General features: G+C 37.0%; 1 protein-coding gene and 1 long non-coding RNA gene across 3 annotated transcripts; both read right to left on the bottom strand.

The window, feature by feature from the left end:
* Positions 1 to 216: 216 nt before the first annotated feature.
* Positions 217 to 5,522, bottom strand: LOC150033971 (uncharacterized). Of its 2 annotated transcripts, none has more exons than XR_016532242.1 (5): positions 5,390 to 5,522; positions 5,123 to 5,235; positions 3,976 to 4,033; positions 2,226 to 2,349; positions 217 to 500 (listed from the first exon to the last, which is right to left on the bottom strand). It is a non-coding gene; the product is annotated as an uncharacterized LOC150033971 (long non-coding RNA). The 2 variants fall into 2 exon arrangements; XR_016532243.1 differs by lacking the exon at positions 5,123 to 5,235 and adding an exon at positions 4,808 to 4,937 and having other exon boundaries at positions 5,390 to 5,503.
* Positions 5,523 to 6,623: 1,101 nt separating this feature from the next.
* On the bottom strand, positions 6,624 to 14,808 carry LOC120085480 (DExH-box ATP-dependent RNA helicase DExH12-like). The gene is given in 6 exon segments (XM_039041458.2): positions 6,624 to 7,555; positions 7,558 to 8,469; positions 8,472 to 10,044; positions 10,285 to 10,674; positions 11,883 to 13,718; positions 13,721 to 14,808. Coding segments are annotated over 6 exon segments (6,435 nt in total). The 5' UTR covers positions 14,756 to 14,808; the 3' UTR covers positions 6,624 to 6,866.
* Positions 14,809 to 22,829: the final 8,021 nt, after the last annotated feature.

Raw genomic sequence — 22,829 nt, 5'->3', positions numbered from 1 at the left:
CTTAAAGAAGCTTACAATACTATATCAAATATTAATTTCAACAAAAGACATGAAATTGAGTTTGAATTTGATAGGCTTCTTGAGAAAGAAGAAATTTATTGGAAGCAAAGATTTGGCTTCGTTAGGAAGATCAAAATTCAAAATAGTTCCACCATAAGAAAGCTACCGTGAGAAAATCCAAAAATGAGTTCAAAGGGATTTATGATGCAAATGCAATTGGTCAAATGATCCAAATTTCATTGTTGAAAGATTCACTTCATATTTTCATAATCCCTTTATTACTTATCCAAAACAAATTTGCATTAATGATATTCTTCAATTTATCAATCCTAAAGTTGATACGAGGATGAATGTCATCTTTCTAACTCCGTTTACTCATCATGACATCGAAAAGGCAATTGAAGATATGTTTCCTACTAAAGCTCTTGGTCCAGACGGTTTCCTTGCACTTTTTTTTTTCAACTTTTCTGGGATGTGGTTGACCTAAACACAACATAACGCTGCCATGATATTTTAAACAAAAAAGAAAGCATCAAATAATGGAATGACACTAATATTGTCTTAATCCCAAAAATAAAAATTCTTACAACAGTAGGGGATTTCAAACCTATCGCTTTGTGTAATGTCAAATATAAACTCATGACTAAAACTTTAGCAAATTGCCTGAAAAGCATCCTTGACAAGATAATATCTCCAGCATAATATGCTTTTATTCCAAGCAGAGCAATAATTGATAATATAATCATTGATCACGAATGTCTACATAATTTAGAAAACAAGAAATCCAAAAAAGAAAGTTTGGCAGTAGTCAAATTAGATATCAGCAAAGCTGATGACATAGTTGAATGGTCTGGATATTATGAGTAAACTTGGTTTTGACCCTTTGTGGATTTCTCTTGTTATGGATTTATTACTACAATTAGATTTTCTATACTCGTTAATCGAGAAGTTAAAGGATCTATTGTTCCAAGCAGAGGCCTTAGACAAGAAGATCATTTATCTCCTTACTTATTTTTATTAATAACTGAAGGTTTATCTTTTGTTTTGCAAGATGCTAACAATATTGGAGCACTATCTGGAATTGAATTCTCCCCTCAAAGCCCTAGAATTTCTCACCTATTACTTGCAGATGACAACTTAGTTTTTTTGCAAAGCTGAAGAAAAAAAATTCCATAAATTTAAAAAAAGATTTTTTAAGCTACTTCTGGAGAAAGCATCAATTACGCAAAGTTTGCCATCATCTTTTCATCAAATATGAACTTGAATCATGAAAACCATCTTAGCAACATCCTAGGAATTAAAAAGACTAAAGACTCGGGATTCTACTTAGGATTACCATCTTCATTTTCTAGGAGCAAATCCAAAGATTTGTAATATATTCTAGACAAAGTATGGATAGTGGTTCAAGGCTGGAAACAATCCTTTTTTTCAGTGGCTGGCAAGGAAGTTCTTATAAAAAGTGTGAGGCAAGCATTATCAATCTATGCAATGAGTTTATTTCAACTTCCAAAGAAATTATGTGATGAAATTATAAAATGTTTTGTAAAATTTTGGTGGGGATCTACAGAAGAAAAGAGGAAAATCTATTGGAAGAAATGGGAAGATCTTTGCCTACGAAAGGCGTTAGGAGGCTTAAACTTCATAGACCTAGTTGGTTTCAATCAAACGCTTATAGCCAAACATGTGGAGGTTGATTATTAATCCAAACTCAATGATGGCCAGAGTTTTGAAATGCATTTACTTCCAAAATGAATCGATTATGGGGGCTCAATTAGGACCTAATCCTTCATTTATTTGGAAAAGTCTTCTTTGGGGTAGAGAATTAATTCACAAAGGTCTTAGATATTGAGTTGGTAATGGTAAATCTATTAGATTCTTCAAGGATCCTTGGATTCCAAGATACTCCACCTTTAAACATTCTCGTATTTTTGAAGAATCAAGTGATGTTCTTGTCTCAGAATTCTTAAATAAAAATAATCAATGGCAAGCGAACAAATTAAAGAAGTTGTTTCTCGAAGAAGTTGAGATAATCAAAGAATACCAGTAAATATTCATCCAAGGCAAATGGACTTGGCACATCAAGTACTAATAACATGGAACCTTTTTGGAAATCATTATGGAATCTCTCTGTATAGAGAAAATTTTATTTATTTTATTCTGGAGATCAATTCAAGAAATCATTCAAGCAAATATCAAACTACTCAAAAGAGGTGGTAATGTCTCACCTGTTTGCCCACGGTGTAATATCTTTGAAAAATCCACTGACCATGCTTTATTTAGTTGCTCTAGTTTAAAACAACTTTGGCGCTTGATTAATCCATCTCCCATCCTTATCGAAAATTTTAATAACTGTGTTCAAGAGAGATAGTCAACCATTAGTTCTTACAACAAAGAACAAATGAGTATAATTGCATTAACTTGCTGGGCTATTAGGAATGATCGTATAATTTAAGGTTGAATAAATCAATTCCAGATGTAGCTACAAGGAAAGATTGGATTATGAAGTACTATGAACAACATCTTCATTCTCATTCACAGACTAATAATAATAGCAAAATTATCTCAATAAATCAACGATCTCATCATCGCAAATGGAAGGCTCCTCCTCATGGTTCATGTAAACTCAATGTTGATGTTGCCTAGAAATATGGAACATCTTCAACAGGAATCAGAGTTACAGAGATTCAGGAGGAAAAATTCTTGGAATTTCAAAAAGACATCTGAATCTAGATTACAAACCTCCTCTTGTTGAACTCTTAGCTATTCGTGAAGAAGATTTGCAAATCTTCCTTGCACAAACCTAATTGTTGAATTAGATTGCATACATGCATTGAACTCAATTTTAAAGAAAACTTGTGGTGGGGGAGCAACGGATTGCTGGGTCAAAGACATCAGAAGCTTGGCTATTTAAATAAACTTCTTTTTATCTTTGAAAAAAAAAAAAGTTGATTTCATCAATATTAGTTTAGGTTGTATTAAAAATATACTCATATATCTAAGTTTCTTCTTCTACTTTTTTTTTCCCCTTGTGATAGTTATTCTTAGTTGATTAAATTGTTAGAATTAATGAATTTAATTATTTGAATAATACGAATTAATTGAAGCATGATACCTCAAAAATCAGACCACCAATTGATTTGCAATAGTTTTGTATGTCATTTGTAATCTTAAATAACTACAATATTATGATATTGAAAAATGGATAAAAAAATAAATTTGTATAATAGAGAAAGTATGGAGTTTTCAACGTACTTTTGACGAATGTCAAATATCTTTTATATAGATTTTTAGCTTTATATAACTGATGCTCAAGTAATCTCATAATTGATGCTTAAATGTAACGTCCATCCAACTCTTGATAGTACCTTTATGGATCATCCGTTAGGAACTTAGGTCACTTGCCACCTAAACTCAATGAACTATTCACTTGGACTAGTGCAAAGCTATAGAGGACCTCCATAAGACTGGCTACAAGGTCCTCTCTGGATCTTGCAAATGTTCTCCATGGGTTCTGCAAAAGGTCTTCCATGGATCTTGCAGAGACCCTCTAGTTTCTATTCATAATGGTTGCCCCCACTATTAAGCTTGACCTATGAGCTATTGGCCAAGAGTGTCCTTTGGGGAGATTCATAGGTGACCTCCCTAACCATCCGCTTGTAGGGAGTGCTTCAGTTCTTACCCAGATACTATTGTCATTGCACTTTATTAATTTAAAGCGAAATCCTCATTTAACCTCTTACATGTATTCCTCGCTTTGAAAATTTGAATTGAGGAATCATTCAAATATAAAAGAGAGGATTTTTAACCTATATTCCTATATAGACGACGTTAAGACGCTCCATGGCCACTAAGACGATTTAGAGGTAATTTTCAAAAAACTGCACATTAACAAAAATGTTGGCTACAAATCATACTTCATCCTCCTCACGCGGAGGAGGAAATACTATAGTAATACTATAGTAATTGACTTCTCACCTTTTTATAATCGTGTCCATCATTCTATTGAAGGTCATGTTCCAATTTATTAGCCGCCCTACAAAAAGAGAATCGATGTGAAGATCAATAAACTCTTGGCTCTTGGTTAATTAACTGTGAATAAAGAATGTGCAAGTTTCTTTTTTTCTTTTTTCTTTTTTGAAACAATGAAAGGAATACAAGTGTATACAAAAAAACTAAGCCCACTAAAAACCCCCTTTAAAGGGTTTCCAATTAAATAAAATTCTGCCTACGAAATAATTACAAAAAGTCTTCAAAATCGAAACTCAAAGAAAAACATGAAACCTCACCAAAAACCAAACCTCGCTAGAGTCACCCTCCACCTAACCAAAGAATGTGTGAGCTTACTCTTCACGTTTTACGTCCACAAACACCTCTAAGGGTGCACTTAAACTCACTCCCCCAACCCTGGACCCAGTCGTAAGAGAGGCTGGAGGAGCCAAAAAGCTTTATGGCAATATTTTATTAATCTTGAACAAAAGCGTTACAAAAGGCTAATCTTAGCCTTTATATATAGGCTTAGCTCATGGGGTTCATGGGCTCTAAATACAAGAGTGGTTAAGCATATCATTCAAGTAACTAACTAACAACCTGACTAAGAAAAGAAATGAAATAAAATATTAAAGCTAGATAACACGAGAGAACTCTAATAAAGCTAAATTACAAAGAGAACCGTGAATAATCTTAACCTACATAAAAAAACGTTGACGTTTATAAACTCAAGGAGTATCAAAGCTGGAAAAAGCTTCCATGTTGATTTGATGCCATAGCAAAACCTTGTGAGAAGTCAAATTGGAAGAAAACACATTACTTTATTTATCTCTCCCTTCGACTCCCTAGTATTGTCGAAGAATTTAAATGTCTTTAACATATCTGGCTTATGGTGTGAAGTAATCATGACTTTTGAATCATCATAAACATCAAGTGGAGCTAGATATGACCTATATGGAATTACAATAAAGTCAATAGAAGAGAAATGACAGAGAAGCGAGATTCAGTCAAAACAAACCAAAATGAAAGGAGCGACATTATTCAAAAGGTATCATAGCAGACAGAAAGGACCCCCCACTAAAAAAGATAAAATGTTCGATATAAAGCAACTTCCAATGATATTGATATGTGTTACCTCTGTACTAAAATCTCTCAGTTAAATGCAAATTTGCAATTCAACGTACAGTTCTCAGGATTGGAAAGTACAATTCCAAAGCTACGAACTGCTAAGCATTTTTCCACGTACTCCTAAACATAACAGGTACACCAAGTAGCCAAATGACTGAACTACATTTTACCTAAATCGTTGCATACATCTGAGTTTTATAATGATCCCGACATATAAGAAGTTTGGTTAGTGGTCAAAATAATTGAGCTAAATTTCATCCAAAAACTTGCTTACTTGGTCTTTGCACTGAGCGTGAAAGAAACGTTCCTTCAATTTATCTATTGGCTGACCATTCCTACACATCAAATGAGTTAAAGTAAATTTGTACAAAAATGCATGGCAATGGAATTTTTTAAAGAAAGAAGAGAGTTTACTATTTTCACATCTCATATCATTTTTCATAAACAAGGAAACATATATTCCTGTAACGTAGAAAATTCAGTCCATTATGACATAGTATCGCAAAACAAAAATGGAGGAATTCGTCCATATTATTTTTGTGGAATCAAATCCATTCTTGACATTAATGGAGGGGGAAAAAGGAAGAAAGAAGGAAATATCCAATGCTGAAGCAAGAGGGCACAACTAAGTTCTACCTTGTTTATATTATGGTGTGTTCAAACCAAACGAGTCATAGTCATACATACCATAAAAAGATACAATCCCATTTTCACCAAAATAACCGAACAGACCGCATCAAAGTATGAATCATAACATAAAGAAATTGTTAGAAAACCAGTTTGTACATGCAATAAGAAACAGTGAACTCAGAGTTTACCACACTTTTCTCAGTAAGCAAGACACTAACTTATTATTGGCTGTGCGTACCAATTAATCTAGGCAGCCAAAAAACATAAAAGAATTATGGTTCGATTCAATAAGAAATGTCAAAGGTACTAAATCAAAGTTCACGCTGAAATACCAAGATTAAATATGTCATTTGCAGCCTTTGTTGCCTTACATTCCAAATGCAGAGCAAACAATATATAATATGATGTATCGTTCCAGTTTTATTTGCATGCAGAAAATTAAATATGACTTCAGCATCAAAACAATTTTCAGTCTTGCCACGTATAGTTACCAATCAGCAAAGACCCAAAGTTCAAATATAATAGCAAAACAGTAGTAGAACAGAATAGAAAAAAGGGATCAGGCTCACATTCCCGCCACACTTTCAAATAACAGAGATCTTCCTTGTGACGATCTGGATGCCAAAGTGTCCCACACAGTGTTCATGTATCAAAATAAGTTCAGAGAAATCACCACCAGCTGGATATGCTTTTTGAACCTATTTCATACATTTTTCACAAGTAGGTTCTGTTAGTAAACACCATAAAGGAATGAAAATGTAAAGCTCAAACGAGAATGAGAACGAGGTGCAATGTTCACTATTCCAACCCTCAAGTGGGTCCCATGAGTTTGCAAGCATAACCTAAGCTTGGCAAATCCTCACCTCAAACACTTAGGATTTCTAACCAACCCCAAAGTATACAAATATTATTCAGATACCATGTTGAATGAATCAGAATCTGGCACGGGCATGACATACCTCAAAGTTTTTAAATGCACAAGTATGTTAGCAGTTCCATAACGTTGGGTTCTTGGTGAGAGAATAAGTTGGCAGTGGCACACATTCATAAATACTAAGCATAAAAATTTAAAATAAAAAGAAAATGGGGGAGAAAAACAGACTTAAGTTGTTAGCTAACAGCTACTCTTCTTCATCAAATGGACCTGCATCTTTGACATCCACCATGAAATTATATTCCTGATCGCAACCCAAGTATGAGTCGCACATGAAATAAAGCGTGTATGGTTTCTTTCCAGTATCTTGAGGTGCAGTGAAATCAAGCTTGACCTTCAACTTCCTTTGAAGAGAAACCATCTTAATCGCCAGTAGCTGGTTACTCTTTGTGTCGCCAACAACAAGCCACCAGCCTTCTTCTTTGGCTTTGGGGTACCTCGAAGCATCCACAGGCCCAACCTCAGTCCTCCCATCAAGATCACGCTCTAGTGTAACTTGCAGTGCTATGTTCTCCCCAGCTGCAACATTCTCACCATCAAGTACCTCATATGCCACATCAATATTTGGAAATCGATTGCAAAAACATGCAATATCCAACAACTGAGAATCTGACATCTGAAGTAGTTCACGCCTTTCCTCGTCCTCCATTTCCATCAGATCAAATACCGTCTCTATGTTCTTTCCAGGGTTCTCTTGAAATCTCTTGGCCAGCTCCTTTGTGAAATGTGGTAGCTGAAGAAGCATGGAATCCTGCTCCCACAAGCCCTGGATTACCATCTGGCTGACTTCCATAGCAAGAAGGGCAAGGCTCAGCCAACCATTGCTCGAAATGACATCCACCATTGCCTGCAGCAACTTACTGGCTGAAATGACTCCTCTCGTTGATCCAATGCTAAGTTACCACCAACAGATTGCCTCAAGAAATGTGCCTGCAGCAAAGCATTTGCTTTGATATGTGGGTCTGTACATTTCAGATTTTCAAAGGAAAATCGTTGATGATTAATTAATCTACGAATCAACTCTTCTTCACCCGGGCGTATTGGAAGCAATGCATATTCAGAAGCTGAAGCCAGAATCTCCAGAAGACACTTCATCTTGGTTTTAGCAGTTAATGACAAACTGAAACGCTCAATAGTAGTATAACTGACATAATATGATGCTATCATTCCATTATTAGATGGAGAAAGGTCCACATCATCCTCAATGACAATGCACTTGCTTGCTTCTAAGTCACTCAGCGTGTTTTCAACAAGCTCTGAAAGGTGGTCAGAAAGATGCTGATGACTGACGCCTTGAAGATTATAATAATTGGGATTTTGAGTTAACCTCCTGTACATAAGAGTCCACCTAATATAATCAACAGCATCTTGCTTGTTCTCAATAGTTCCAGCAACAATTTCTGCATTTATATTATCATGGAGGAAATGGTGTAGGTGGCTTTCAACTGGGAGAGGTTCATATAAGAACTTCTTGTAGTATTCTTTACAAGGTGCATGACAGAGAATGACACATTTCCCAGATTTATCGAGCAGTGGTCGACTGGCATGGCCCATCATCTGCATCAAATCAGTAACAGGGTAGTCAGACTGAGCATTTTCCCTTCCATGATAATATTGTGTTCCCATAACCACCACCAAATGGGCTAACAATTGAACACCCCAACACATCGAACTGCTTATGACACAAACTTGAATCCACCCTGCTTGGAACAGTTGTGTCACAACTTCTTGATCCAAGCTACACAATCCCTCGTGTAAATAGCCAACTCCATGACGTAAAAGGGCTTTAGCATCTCATCATGAATCTTGTCAACAAAGGGTTCAATGTCTTCAAGAGATCTTAGCAAAAATGGCAGTTTCTCTCCATTGTCTGCTCTTGAGTATGTCATTATATCTACTGCTGCCAGTCTGACATGCTTTCTTGTGGGAACAAAGACAAGTGCTGGCTTTCCATTCTTTGCATGCTGAACAATGGCGGTGTATGTTGGCTTTGTCATTGCCTGCATTCTAGATTCAAAATTAGCAATATCCACCACCTGAATATGAATTTCCAAAGGCACAGGACGAACACCAGGTGCAAAATTGAAGAGACCATGCGAAGTAGCACCTATCCAATCCCCGATATCTTTTACATTTGCAAGAGAAGTAGAAAACGCCAGAATTCGAATCTTGTTCTCAATCTGACTTGCAATATATCTCATCCTAGACACAATCACCTCCAATACAGAACCACCTTGACCTCCAATCAAGTGAAGCTCATCAATAATAAAAAGACTGACCTGTTGAACATGTTTGTGCTGCTTCCAACGACGAGATAGAGCATCCCATTTCTCTGCGGTACTAATGATTATTTGACCTTTCTCAAGAAGTTTCAAATCTGTAATTGTTTCCCCTGTTAACTCAACAACATGGATCCCAAGTCCCTTTCCAAACTTCTTATCCCAGTCCCTGAAACTTTCTTTGGCAAGAGCTTCTATCGAGGCAATATAGACAGCACAAAATATGTTATCCTGTCCTTTCTGATGATTCCGTAACATAGCAAACTCCACACAGATAGTTTTTCCACTTCCAGTTGGTGCCGCAACTAAAACATTTTCATCGGTGTTATATAGCACAGTAAAGGCTCAAGTCTGAACAGGATTGAAATGCTTGAAATCTTGATAAAGAGCTTCATAAGATGGATTTCTCAACGCAGTCACGGGAAGAGGTTGTAAGTCTAACAGCTCCGTTGGAGGGAGGAACTTTTCTGGCAGAATGAGGTGCTTAAAAGAGAGGGGCAAAATAGTTTGTGATCCTAGCCATCTATCTGACACAACACGTATGAAGTACTGCGGGGGTAGCAGTTCACATATTGGCACCGTGAAATTCAAGGTGTGGTCCTCATCAATATACTGCTTCTTCAACAAGAAATATTCGTAATGATGAATGAATTCACCATCATTATCCTCCACAAGCACCCAAAATGACTCTACATATCCATGAACCTTGTCCTCCCATTGGAAGTCTGGTGTTATTGTGAGTTTAACTCTCAGAACAGTGCGTGTAATTGGCTGAACATGTGCAGCAAGATTTAATTTTGGGAATTGATGGATGAACTTATGAAGAGTTCTTCCCATTTATGGGGCACGTACAAGCTCACCTAGTTCTTGCGAAGAGAGATCGTAATACTGTTCCCAAGCCAAATCCTTCTTCTCCAGCTTCATGAGAATATCATTTGGGATACCATAAAATTGCCGAAGAGGTGTCTGGACACCCCACATCCTTTTACTCACCATCTTACACAAGTTCAAGGCCTTCACAGCAAGTTGTGCCCATCCTCGTTTCAAAACAATCTCAAAAAGAGCCCGCATAAGCCATCCAGCACTCTGATGGAACATGAAAGAATTTATATTAATGCAATGGAAACCAAAGTAAAATAGAATAGACCTTAACATAAGCAAAGAAAATCAGTAAAGAAAACAAAAGAAGTTCGAAGAACAACAAAGTTTGTAGGAAACCACAAAATGAGTTGTAAATTACTATTAATAGCAAAGGTTAAGCTTTCAAATTAAAGTGAGGTAATTCAATTTGTATAAATTCACTGAATAAAAGCAAACTGAACAGACCTGAGTTATGAACACCATGTCAGATGTCAATGACAGCGCTTCCAGCTTTAACTGAGATATATACGCTTGCAGCAAAACATTGATCTTGGCACTGGGTTCCTCCAAGCTTTCCTTGATAGGAATTGGAACACATTCCAACAACTTCGCTAATTCCACTTTCTCGTCTTGCCGCACCGCTACATATTTAAATTCTTCACTCAATGCAAACAAACGACATAGTTCAATATCTCCCATCATCGGCTTCAAATGCTCATTGTAAGTAGATATTGTTCCATGTGTTATATAGTAGTAGCTAGCAACACGACCCAAATCCGTAACTTGAAAATACCCACTTTTTCGATCATACTTCACCAGATTATTTTTATCTAAAATTGTAGCAGCTGAATGAATCTGCAAACATAAAGTATCCTCATAATGAGAAAAACAATAGTATTGTCTAACAGAACCACTAAATAAAACATCAATCATCATTATCAGCCACGCAATCAATGTATTTACCCACAAGATTTAATTTTCAGACATGATCGTAAGGAAACATAAATTTTTTTTTTCTGGACAGTTTTCTGCACCAGGGAATATAAAATGATTGGAAGGAATAGAAGAATATGTTTAATTAATATTACAAGGTTTGTTCTAGGTAAATTTATATCTTTAAATTTTGTCTATTTTCCTTTCCTTTTCTGACAAGTAGAACCACTCATATTGTATTTCTTTCCTCGAGCACAATAGTGTATCGGCCATTATTTTTAAAAGAAACAAACTCTTTTTTTTTTTAAAGTGAACATGGAAGTTTCCAATAATCTGTGAGGAGCTAGAAAAGGCAAACACTCCAAAGCCAAGAGAGCTTAACAAACCCACTCTGATAGGTTTCTATTAGTTCTGTTCATAACAAATTTTCCTTGAACTTGCTAATCTAATCTATTTCTAATGAATGTTACAGTTTACAGCACTTATCACTTCAAAATGTCAACTTCCATCTTCTGCTTTCTATCCAATTATTGATTATGATAATTCATAAGGTTACTAAAATATCCTTTAGTGAGTAGGGGTAATTTTTTGTGGGTTATAGGTCCTCTAGCATCTCTCCTAAGCATGTGTTTGAGGAGGAATAGGAAAACTATCACGATCCACTGTGATTGAGAGGACTGGAGCATCCTATGCTTCTGCTGAGAGGACCGAAGCATATCATACAAAATGATATTTGTTCAGGGAGGCTTTTACTTATTCATTGTTTAGACATTCCTATTTTCTTTTTATTCTAGACCACAGATCACGATCACTAGAATCACTGCCTGGCAAGTTGTATAGCCACGTTCTTCTTAATCTCGTTTTGGTCTTAAATTGATGTGGTGTTTCTTTACCACAAGAAAGTTAAAAGAAAATATTTCTGAAATGATAATTTATCATCTATTATATTTGCTATATATTTTTCTGAAGTGTTGAATATTGTTCATCCGCCACCTAAGACCTAAGATCTCAAATACATATAGAAACAAGAAATATTCTACAAAAAGTAACAAGCAATCAAGCAAGCAATCAAGCAAACAATCAATATTAGACATTTTCAAGACAACAAAAATAAAGTATTTTGAACATACCAAATCAGCTCTCCTGCCTTCCAAAGTTATATCCCTTGTAAGAGCATCAGGTGCTAGTCCATAAAGGGTGGGATTCCTTAGCATACGAACATACAAGTAAGTATATCCAAGCCAATTACACGCTTCTCTTGCATTTTGAACAGTCCCAAGAACAATTTCTGCATTTAATTGATCAGCCAATTTGGACACAAACTGACTTTCAATTGGTAGCTGTTGGTTCATTAGTGAAAGATAGTACCGTAATTCACCGTGCCCTGTGATGATTATTCCCTCCCCACTAGAATCAAATTGAGGTCTTCCTGCACGACCCAGCATCTGCATAACATCTAGTGGACTTAACTCAGTCCATGCTCCTTTCTCTGGATTGTAAATCTGGGTTCCCTTGATAATCACAGTATGAGCTGGCAGGTTCACACCCCAAGCAAGAGTAGCTGTTGAAACCAAAACTTGAATATGACCATCACGAAAAAGTTCCTCAACAAGTTGGCGATCAACCCTTGTCATCCCAGAATGATGAACTGCAAAACCATAGGGAAGAAGATCTTTGAGATCATTACTTTTAACTAAATCTGTATGAGTGTGAAAAATCTCACGGCTAGCACTGTCGTGCTTGAATGCACCAAGTGTATCATTGGCAAGAGCAGAATCTCGTATAGCATGAGCTGTTTTGGATGTTTCTTTCCTTGAATGGACAAATATAAGAACCTGATGTTTTCCTGCAACCTTCGTTACCTTCTGATAACAGAGATCGTTCATCAACTGGAACCTCTGCAATGGCTTCTTCACAGTTAATCCAATATTATACACTTGAGAGAGCGGGACAGGTCTATAGCTATTGTCAAAATAAAACATACCTTTTTTTGGATCAACTCGCAAAAAGAATGCTACATCTTCATAGTTAGGGAGTGTGGCTGATAATCCCACCAAGCGAATATGCTCCTGAGTCATCTCAATCTGCCTCACTGTTCTGGCGACAATGCTTTCAAGCACAGGACCTCTGTTATCATGAAGAAGATGAATCTCATCAATAATCAAAAGCTTTACAAGCTGCATGTATGTGCGATCACCGGACTTCCTAGTAACAATATCCCACTTCTCAGGAGTTGTAACAATTATTTGAGTCTCCTCAATCTGTTGACGAGTCAATGTCTGATCTCCACTAAGTTCCCGTACTTTGACACCATAGTCCTGCAAGCGATCAGACAGAATGCCAACAATTTCAGCAACAAGGGCTTTCATAGGTGCAATATATACAATCTTATTTTCATTGTGGTTGTACGAACCATCTGGATTTGTGTGCAGCGCAATCTGCTGTAGTATGGTAAGGACTGCGACATTGGTTTTCCCGGCACCAGTGGGGGCGCACAAGAGAACATTATCGGCTTTAAAGAGGGCAGTCTCGTAGACTTTACTCTGCACCCTATTTAACTGAGTCATTCCCTTAAAAGCTAGTTGTGCCCAATCTGGCATGGAAGCAATTTTAACAAATTTCTCTTCGCTATCAAAAGGCTTTGGAGTCAGTTTAGGTACATAAATCTCTTTGTAACCCTTACTGAGATGTCTGTATGATCCATCAGGAAGTACACATTTGTTGTTTCCCATCAAATGACTAGCTTGTTGAAATGCAATACTGTCAAGAGCAAGCAATTGGGTCTTTACAGTCAACCCCCGGTTGTCTATATCTCTCTCAACGGGCTTCAATTGACGAGCCTCTTCTCTGATGCTCTTCTCTAAATTCATTTGCCGCTCTTTCGCTGTTGCTCTAGTAGAATGCAGCTGCTCGAGGATTGCAACTAAACCTGGACCCAGATGCATCATTTTCTCCTCAATTTTTTTTTCCTCTCTTCTTGGTCTTCAGACCTAGCCAAACGGATGCACCATACAACCTTCAACCGGTTTCGTATAAGAAATTTTATAAGGCTGAATTTTTCAAACTGGAGGTGCACCAACAACTTGGTTTCAATTTCCCGATCATCACCTTCAGCCAGTATCTTCAGTACCTCTTCCGCAAGATTCTGGCATTTCTGTGGATCAATTTGTTGCTCGTAAGCCTGAGAGATTTTCCTCTGCAGCCAGTAAGCATCAATATCCTGAACATTAAGGTCCATACCCCCATCATCATCATTTTCCTGCAAGTCATCGTCATCGATTCCACCGTCCATCTGCACGGCGCCAGAACCGTTATGCTCTGCCACATCATCCTCGTCTTCTTCATCCTCCTGGACCATGTCGAGATCGCTCTCTTCCTCCTCCTCGTTCTCCTCAAATTCAACAGTGAAACCTATACCGTCGTCAAGAGTACCATCTCCATTAGCTGACGCAGGTCCGGCAGTATCGATCCCATCTGAATAATCAGTAATAAGCCTCCCAATGGATACCAACTGATGGAACACGTGGTTTGGAATAGGGTTCAATAATTTCTCGATCTCTTCTTTCTTGTTAGGGTTCTTGAACGTCTCGTCTTTAAGAACCGCCAAAGTCTCATCGGCCGCGGCCGTTACAATGCTCAAGGGTTGGCCGCCCAATTGTTGTTGAATGAGACCGAGCATCGCCTCGTAAGCCGCCCTGGTCTGCTTAGTCTTGGGCATGTAAACACCTTCGTCTTCCGTAGAAGTAAGAACGGTACGACGGCGCTTGCCTGGCCAATGCGCATAGTGACCTACTTTCATCTTTCTCTTGTGCAAGGGCGTCCCTCTACAAACCCTATCACCAAAGTTTTTAGCGTCAATATTTCTCCAAAGCGACTCCGGCTCGCCGGTGGGTTCATGTGTATCGCTTCGGCGGGAGTCACTGGCCAGGACCAAACTGGCGGCTCGATAATCATGGTTCTTGAGACGATCATAAGCCTCAGCACCGCCACTCAAATAAGCCATGACGCAAGTTTAGAAAGTTCTTTCTCAAGAATAATGAAATCATCTTTCTTTTTCGAGGAAGGCAAACCGAATTTAAATATCAAAATTGTTGATTTTTCTCTCTTCCTTGTAGGAAAAGTAAATATAACATTTTAATTTTTTTTTTTCAAAAGAAAAGTAAATATAATATTTTAATTTTTTTTTCAAAAGAAAAGTAAATATAATATTTTTTTTTTTTCAAAAGAAAAGTAAATATAATATAGGTAATGGAATCGTCATACGTGATGTTTCAAAGTTTGTTGAAAAATTTCACAAAATGACCCGAAACTCAAAAATTTTTCTACCAATGACCTCTTCCTGAAAATTTTTCTATAATGGATCTTTTCCCCATGCGAAATTCCAAAATTACCCCTAGTTTTTAAAAAGCCTTCAGACCGTTTAGTGAATGCGCGTCTCTACGAATACTTTACAACGATAGGGTCTCCCTCCATTTCGTTCATTTTCTGGTCGTTGAAAGATTACTAAGCGAGCATTTAGATATTACTAAGCGATCGTTTAGTTAACTGTTACGCGATTGTTTAGATATTCATTATGCGATCATTTGGCTAACTATTACGCGATCGTTTAATTTTTGTTATACGATCGTTTAGATATCTATTATCACTAGAAGAAATTCGGGCTTTAATATCGGTTGGAAAAAGTGAAATTGGATGTATAATGTCAGTTTTAAGAAAAACGGATCTTTAATGTCGGTTTTAAACCGACATTGAAGATGAGCTTTAATGTCGATTTTAAACCGACATTAAAGGTGCAATTTTTATTTTTTTTCTTATTTTATTAAAAAAATAAAACCCTATATCTGATTTTTGACAACACTTCTTCGCGCACCGCCTCCTTCTCTCTGACCCAAACCCTATCGATCGATCGCCCATGTCCGTCAATCTCCTTCACACCGTCGCTTTCCCGTTCGTCGATCTCCTTCACGCCGTCGCTCGCCCGTCCGTCAATCTCCTTCACGTCGTCGCTCGCCTAATGGTTTGAATCTGTTTGACTGTTTCTGAATGGATTTTGTTTCAAATAAAACCCTATATCCTTAGAGTATATGAATGGATTTTGTTGAATCTGCTTGACTATTTCTGAATCGGTCTCCATCCGGTGGTTTCAATCTCAGGTGGATTTTGTTAGATTTTGTTGGGGTTTCTGTTTCTTTGCCTAATGGTTCTCATGTCACGTGGATTTTGTTGGGGATGTTTGTCTCATTACACATATTGTCTTGACTGATGTTTTGTATATTCCCGCTTTTGCTTTCAATCTTAGCTTCATTAGTGCATTAACACAACAATTACTATTAATATTAAATTTGATGGTAACAATTGTGTTCTTTAGGACAAGTCATCTTTAACCACAATTGGCAAGGCTAGCTTATCTCATGGATGGTATATTTTGGACAATGTTTCATATCTGCCAACTATTTGTGATGTATGCCTATTGGCTAGACCAAAAGCATTTGTCTTTTGCATCAAATAAACATATTGTTGCTTATGTTTTTGAACTAATACATCGTGATGTTTGGAGACTACATCATGTTGCTTCTCATGCTAGTTATCGTTGTTTTGTATTCATTGTTAGCTTTTTTTGAAGTATTTATAGAAAGAGTCTAACTCTAAGGACACGGTTTATTATGATATTTGTTTGGATTGATGAAATTTTGAACTTTGCTGAGTTTTTGTTTTTTGGCTTTTCTTTTTAACAATAGGAACTAAGTTCTTGATATTGACTCATACAAAACATGGTCTAAGGACACGGTTTATTGTGATATTTATTTAGATTGATATTTGTTTGGATTCAATACTTGATTTTGAGTGAAGTTTTTCATTTGTTAGGTTCAAGTTTGACGTGTAAGGCTAAATTTTGATTCTTGAGGATTTGGAAGGGAGATAGGAAGATTGCATTGGACGTATTTTAAGAAGGTTGACAAGTGGAAAAGGTGCACCCAACACAAAAAGGACTTCATAACAACATTAATAACAAGGACAAGGTAATATTTATAAGATGCTTATCTTAAAAGTCTATTTGTTCTAAATTTGTTGATGTTGCATATTTTACAATCATAATTTTATGCTTTTAAATTTTCTCTTGTTATTGTTTTTTTTATAGATTAAGTTGCATATTTTACAATCATGGATAAGTCATGGATGAAAATGAATAGAATGTCAGTTGAGTATGGTTTAGGGGTCGAGATGTTTATTAAAAATGGTCTACAACATTCAAATATATCGAATGTCATGAGTTGTCCATGTTTGAAGTATGTTAATGCAAAGACTCTAGATGTGAACAAAATAAGAGAACACTTATTTTTTAATGGTATCAATCAAAGTTATCAGACATGAATTTTTCACAGTGAATCATTACTGATTAAGAGAAACAATGAAAATGTGTCTACTAGTGAAAGAGACGAAGTTGATGAGGATGATGTTGATGTTAATGACACAATTGGAATGTTTGAGACTGCATACAATAACTATTTTAGTGAAAAATCTGATAATTTTGAAGAATTATTAGATGATGCAAAGAAACCATTGTACCCAAATTGTAAAACTTTTTCCAAAATATCTACATTGGTAAAGTTATATAATTTAAAAGCTAAATTTGGATGGAGCGATAAGAGTTTCACTGAGTTATTGGAATTAATTCATGACATATTATCTAGTCTTAATGAAATTCCAACTTCTACTTATGAAGTAAAAAAGATGTTGGGTACTCTTGGAATGAAGTATGAGAAGATTCATGCATGTAGAAATGATTGTTGCTTGTTTAGAAAAGAACTCTCTAATGCAAATGTATGCCCCATTTGTGGTACGTCAAGATGGAAGCTTTAAAAAAATTTAAACGAAAGGGCTAAGAATATCCCAGCAAAAGTCATGTGGTACTTGCCCTCAATTCCAAGCTTTCAAAGAATGTTTCGAAGTAAAGAAACAACAAGTTTATTGACGTGGCATGCTAAAAAAAAGAAACAAATGGTTTATTAAAACATCCCAAAGATGCCCTATCATGAAAAAAAAAATAGACAATTTGTGGCCAGAGTTTGGGTCAGAACCTAGAAATCTTTGTCTTGCTCTTTCGACAGATGGGATAAATCCACATGGAGATCTTAGTAGTAGATATAGTTTTTAGCCAGTGATGTTATTGACGTACAATCTACCTCCATGGTGTGCATGAAGCGAAATTTTTTTATGTTGACTGCACTAATATCTGGTCCTAAACAACCAGAAAATGACATAGATGTTTATTTAGCTCCGTTAGTAGATGACTTGAAAAAACTTTGGAAAGATGGGGTAGAATGTTACGATGCATATGAAGAACAACGTTTCATGCTTAAAGCCATTTTATTATGGACCATTAATGATTTTCCTGCGTATGGTAACTTGTGTGGTTGTACGGTTAAAGGATATCATGCATGTCCAATTTGTGGAGAGAATACTTCATCCACTTATTTACCAAAAGGGAAGAGGATGGCATATCTCGAGCATCGCAAGTTTCTACCCTGCCATCATTCATATAGGAAAAAAAAGAAAGCTTTTAATGGTGCACAAGAATTAGAATTTGGTCTAGAACCATTTAGTGGGGAAGAAATTCTTGCAGAAACAAGTAAGTATCAATATTCATTTGGTAAGAAAAGTATCAAAGAAAAGAATAGTGGAGATAGCACTTCAACTTATTGGAAGAAAAAATCTATTCTTTTTTAGTTAAAATACTGGAAGTATCTTGACATTGTTTAGACGTGATGCACATTGAAAAGAATGTATGTGCAAATCTTATTGGCACATTGCTTGATATTCCTGGTAAAACAAAGAATGGAATAAAGACTCGATTAGATTTGATAGAATTGAACATTAGATCAGGGTTAGCCCCTCAAGTAGGAGAGAAAAAGTTTTTTTTACCTCACGCATGTTATACATTAACACTAGCTGAGAAATTGAGCTTTTGTAAGGTACTATCAGAAATTAAAGTACTTGAAGGCTATTCATCGAACATTCAAAGTTTAGTGTCACTCACAGATTTGAAACTTTACGGACTTAAGTCGCATGACCATCACGTTCTTATGCAATAATTATTACCGATAGCCATTCGTGATATTTTACCCAAACATGTAAGACTTGCAATTACTCGCCTATGCTTCTTCTTTAATGCTATATGTTGCAAGGCGATCGATTCATCTCAGTTAAAGGGTGTACAAGAGGATATCGTTGTCACTCTATGCCTCTTAGAGAAATATTTTCCTCCATCATTCTTCACAATAATGGTACACCTTGTAGTGCATCTCGTAAGAGAAGTTGAGTTTTGTGGACCTGTTTATTTGAGGTGGATGTATCCTTTTGAACGATACATGAAAGTGTTGAAAACTTATGTACGAAATAGAAATCGACCAGAAGGATGTGTTGGAGAAAATTATATTATTGAAGAGACTATAAAGTTTTGTTCTGAATTTGTATTTGGTATTAATTCTATTGGGCTAAACTCATCAACAAAGAAAGCGAATTCAAACATTAATAGAGCATTGTCAGCTGCTTTTTTTATAAGATCGAATAAGGATGAGTTGGATCAAGCTCATCTTTATGTCATTCAAAATGTAAATGATGTGCTTTCTTACGTCGAGTATGTAGATCTCCATCTTATTCTCGTTTTAGGTTACTTGATTATTCAATAATCTACTAACTTTGTCATTTATAATAGGCAACATATGGATATTTTGTCTAAGCTCAATTTTGGTAAAAATAAAAGTAGAAAGTGGCTTCAAAAAGAGCATAATCGTACATTCAGTCGGTAGTTGTCCACATAGGTAATCTCTAGAGACCTACTATTTGATGTATAATTAAATGTTAACTACTAAAATATTATGAAATATATCATATGTTGCACTAGCTCTCGAAGTTCCAAAAAATTCCATATCGCCTTGTTTGAGATTGATAGCTAATGGTGTCAAACCCCTTCCCTAGCCTTAACTCCCCAAGACCTGGAAGGGAGCGTGAGGGTACGCCAATAGTATTCTAAGACAATATTTAAATTCAACATTTCCCCCTATCTATTAAAGACTTCAACATGTTTACAACACACTATCTAACTTTCATACACATAGTTCAATTTCCTATATTCTTTATTACATGATCTGAGTCGTGCCCTGAGAATTTACCAAGTCCTGGTGTGTTAGTGGTTAGTAGACTCCTTTCTGAACGCTCCGCTTTGCTACCTGCAGGTGGGATATAAGAAAACATTTGGAAGAGTGTGAGCTACTAAGCCCAGTGAGTGGTTCTTTTAGAATAATAATCACTTTGCAAAACATATTTTTGGGAAAGCAATCACATAATCACAATTTCAGTATAATTTATGCATGATCATGTATACATTCATTCAATTATCATCCTCCAGTTCCATGCTATACATGGCGTGCTCATATCATGGACACATTATCAATCACATATAACTTTTTATGGAAACTTTCCTATAACCCATTTCTCTCGCCAATGTGCACATCGATGATTCTTGTCCCGCTAGTCATGCTTAGGTACTTGACTATATTTCCCACCGGTTGTCACCGACTATTATTTCCCGCCAACCGAGGCCGACTATATTTTCCCACCAAGCACCTTTTATTAATCATGCTAACTTATGTAATCTAGGTATAATCTCAGTTTCAATAGCAATTTCACAAATAATATCATGGCAATAACATAACATCATAAGCATGCATTTGGAACTTTACATATGCATTTATTCACATATCAACGCATAAAACTAAGTAAACACTCACCGTTAGCAAGTTTTTTCACTAAAATCACCTTAAGAATAACTTCCTGAGAATTCCTCCATATTAATGGAAATTCCTCAATTATTTTTTTTATCAATAAATAATGTCAAACTAGCCAAAATACTATTATATAATGAAAACACCAGCTTACCCTACTCCAATTTAGCCAAAATACAAAAATTAGCCTCTTTAGAGGTTATTTGGACCATGGTAGGCATCTAGGCGTTGGGCAGTAGGCAAGGTGGGCGTGTTATGCCACACAAGGGGACTGGTGCATTTGGGCATGCGTTGGGCATGCGTTGTGCTAGGCGTGATGCGCCGCACGGGGGAGGCTGCTGCGCTGGGTTGGCACGTGGGATGTGTCAAGCGAGGCGCACACGGACGGGCGAACGCAGCGCTGCGTGCGCGCAGGGTGTGGGCTGGCTGTGCGTCCGACTGACTTAATGCCTCACTAACGCAACCTTGCTTCTTTTGATCTCCAATATTCTCTCAACACACGATTTAAGTGATGGTATGAATGAATTCCCCTTGCCCAACCCTTTTATTTATAGCCATTTCAAACTCACCCCATGTTGACAACACAACTCCTATTTGTCTCACTTTGGAGATGCCAACACTTAGTCTACCCAGCCTAGCCTTAGCCTAGCTTTGAGTTGTTCTCATTTTAGCTTGCCAGCCAAAATCTCCTTTTTTGCATGAAATCTCCTTCACCTACCTTCTGCTTGGGGTGATAAGACTTCAATTGCATGAAATCTCCTTTAGCCACCTCCTACTAGAATTTTATGTGATCCTCCTTTTGCCACCTAAATTACTTAAATACTTCACATATTTCTCTACTTAAATTGTTTAAGACTTATACTCGTATACTCTTGGCATTCTCCCTTGAAGTTTTCCATCAATTAGCCTTACCTTTTATCCTTAACACATAGCAATTCACCCTTCCTTCATCAAAGTCCCACTTAGCCAACGCATGAGTTGGCCATCACCAATGCACATGATGGCCGCTCACCCTCGACGAATGGCTTACTAGGTGGTGCTTACTAGGCCTATTAAACATGGACGCATGGTGCTGACCATCGATGCATGATGTTCTGCCTAGGCGCTTGCGCGCTTGGCTGCATAGGCACTCTCGGCCGCGTAGGCGTGTCTCGCCGCAAGGGTGTGCACTTGGCATAGCGTATCGACGTATGGCTGCTCGGAAAACTCGGCAGCGCTTCGACGCATAGGATGGCTTTCCTGCTTGCCCATTCGACGCATAGGTAGGGCGCTTGTCATTCCCCATCAATGCATGGGTTGCGCGCTCGGCATACACCATCGACGCATGGGCTGTGCGCTTGTCCTTGACGCATGGTTGCGTGGTTGGCGCATGGCCTGTGCGCTTGCCTTCAACGCATGGTTTGCACACCTTGCATGCTCACTTCGATGCATGCTTGCTGCCCGTGTCCACATGGCTCATGTATGCCTTTGCGTTGGTTGTATGCAACCCTTAGCCAATTTTCAAGTCTTCTTGCTTCCATCCTCCATGCCTTCTTACGTCCAACATGTTTTAAGCCCTTCATAGCCGTTTAGATTTTTAGTCACCTTTTTGGATAATTTTTTATGTTTTTCTCCCTTTGCCCCACTATCCTTACTTAGGATTTTTTCTATTTAACCTCCCACTTTAGATTTCGTGTTAGGGTCTTACAAATGGATCTTGTCCAACTGTGGCAAAATATTATGGTTATGTGGTCAATGGTTAATAGTAGAGTTAGTATAACGGCTACCACATTGCAAGTCTCTAGTGCTAAGGATAAAAGGCTCGTCATGTCAGATATGACCTTGTATGGCGTAATACAAGAAATATGGGAGTTTAACTATCATGGATTATCATTTATTTTATTCAAATATAATTGGGTTGAGAATAGAACTGGAGTCAAAACAGACGAGTTTAAGTTTACTATTGTAGACCTCAATCGTATTGGACATAAATTAGACCCATTTATTTTAGCCTCTCAAGCAAAACAAGTGTTCAATGTAAAAGACCCTGCAAATTTGGATTGGTCAATTGTTTAAACATCTCCACAACGAACAATTGAGGATGATTTTTATGAAGATGAAATAGGAGATATGCTATAAGAGTGTGGTTATGGAGGTATGCAAAGAATGCCCAATGTTGATACATTTACTGAGATTGATGATACAACATCCACATACATTAGACATGATTGTGATGGTCGATGGGTTGATAAATAATGTATTAAACATGATATGTCATTTACCATGGTTATATGTATTTAACTATTAAGATTA

The sequence above is a fragment of the Benincasa hispida genome, chromosome 9, assembly GCF_027475165.1.
Source record: "Benincasa hispida cultivar pf3 chromosome 9, pf3_genome.v1.1, whole genome shotgun sequence".
NCBI classification, from domain to species: Eukaryota; Viridiplantae; Streptophyta; class Magnoliopsida; order Cucurbitales; family Cucurbitaceae; genus Benincasa; species Benincasa hispida.
The sequence above is the reverse complement of the archived record's forward strand: the minus strand, read 5'-3'. Positions and strand labels throughout refer to the sequence as shown.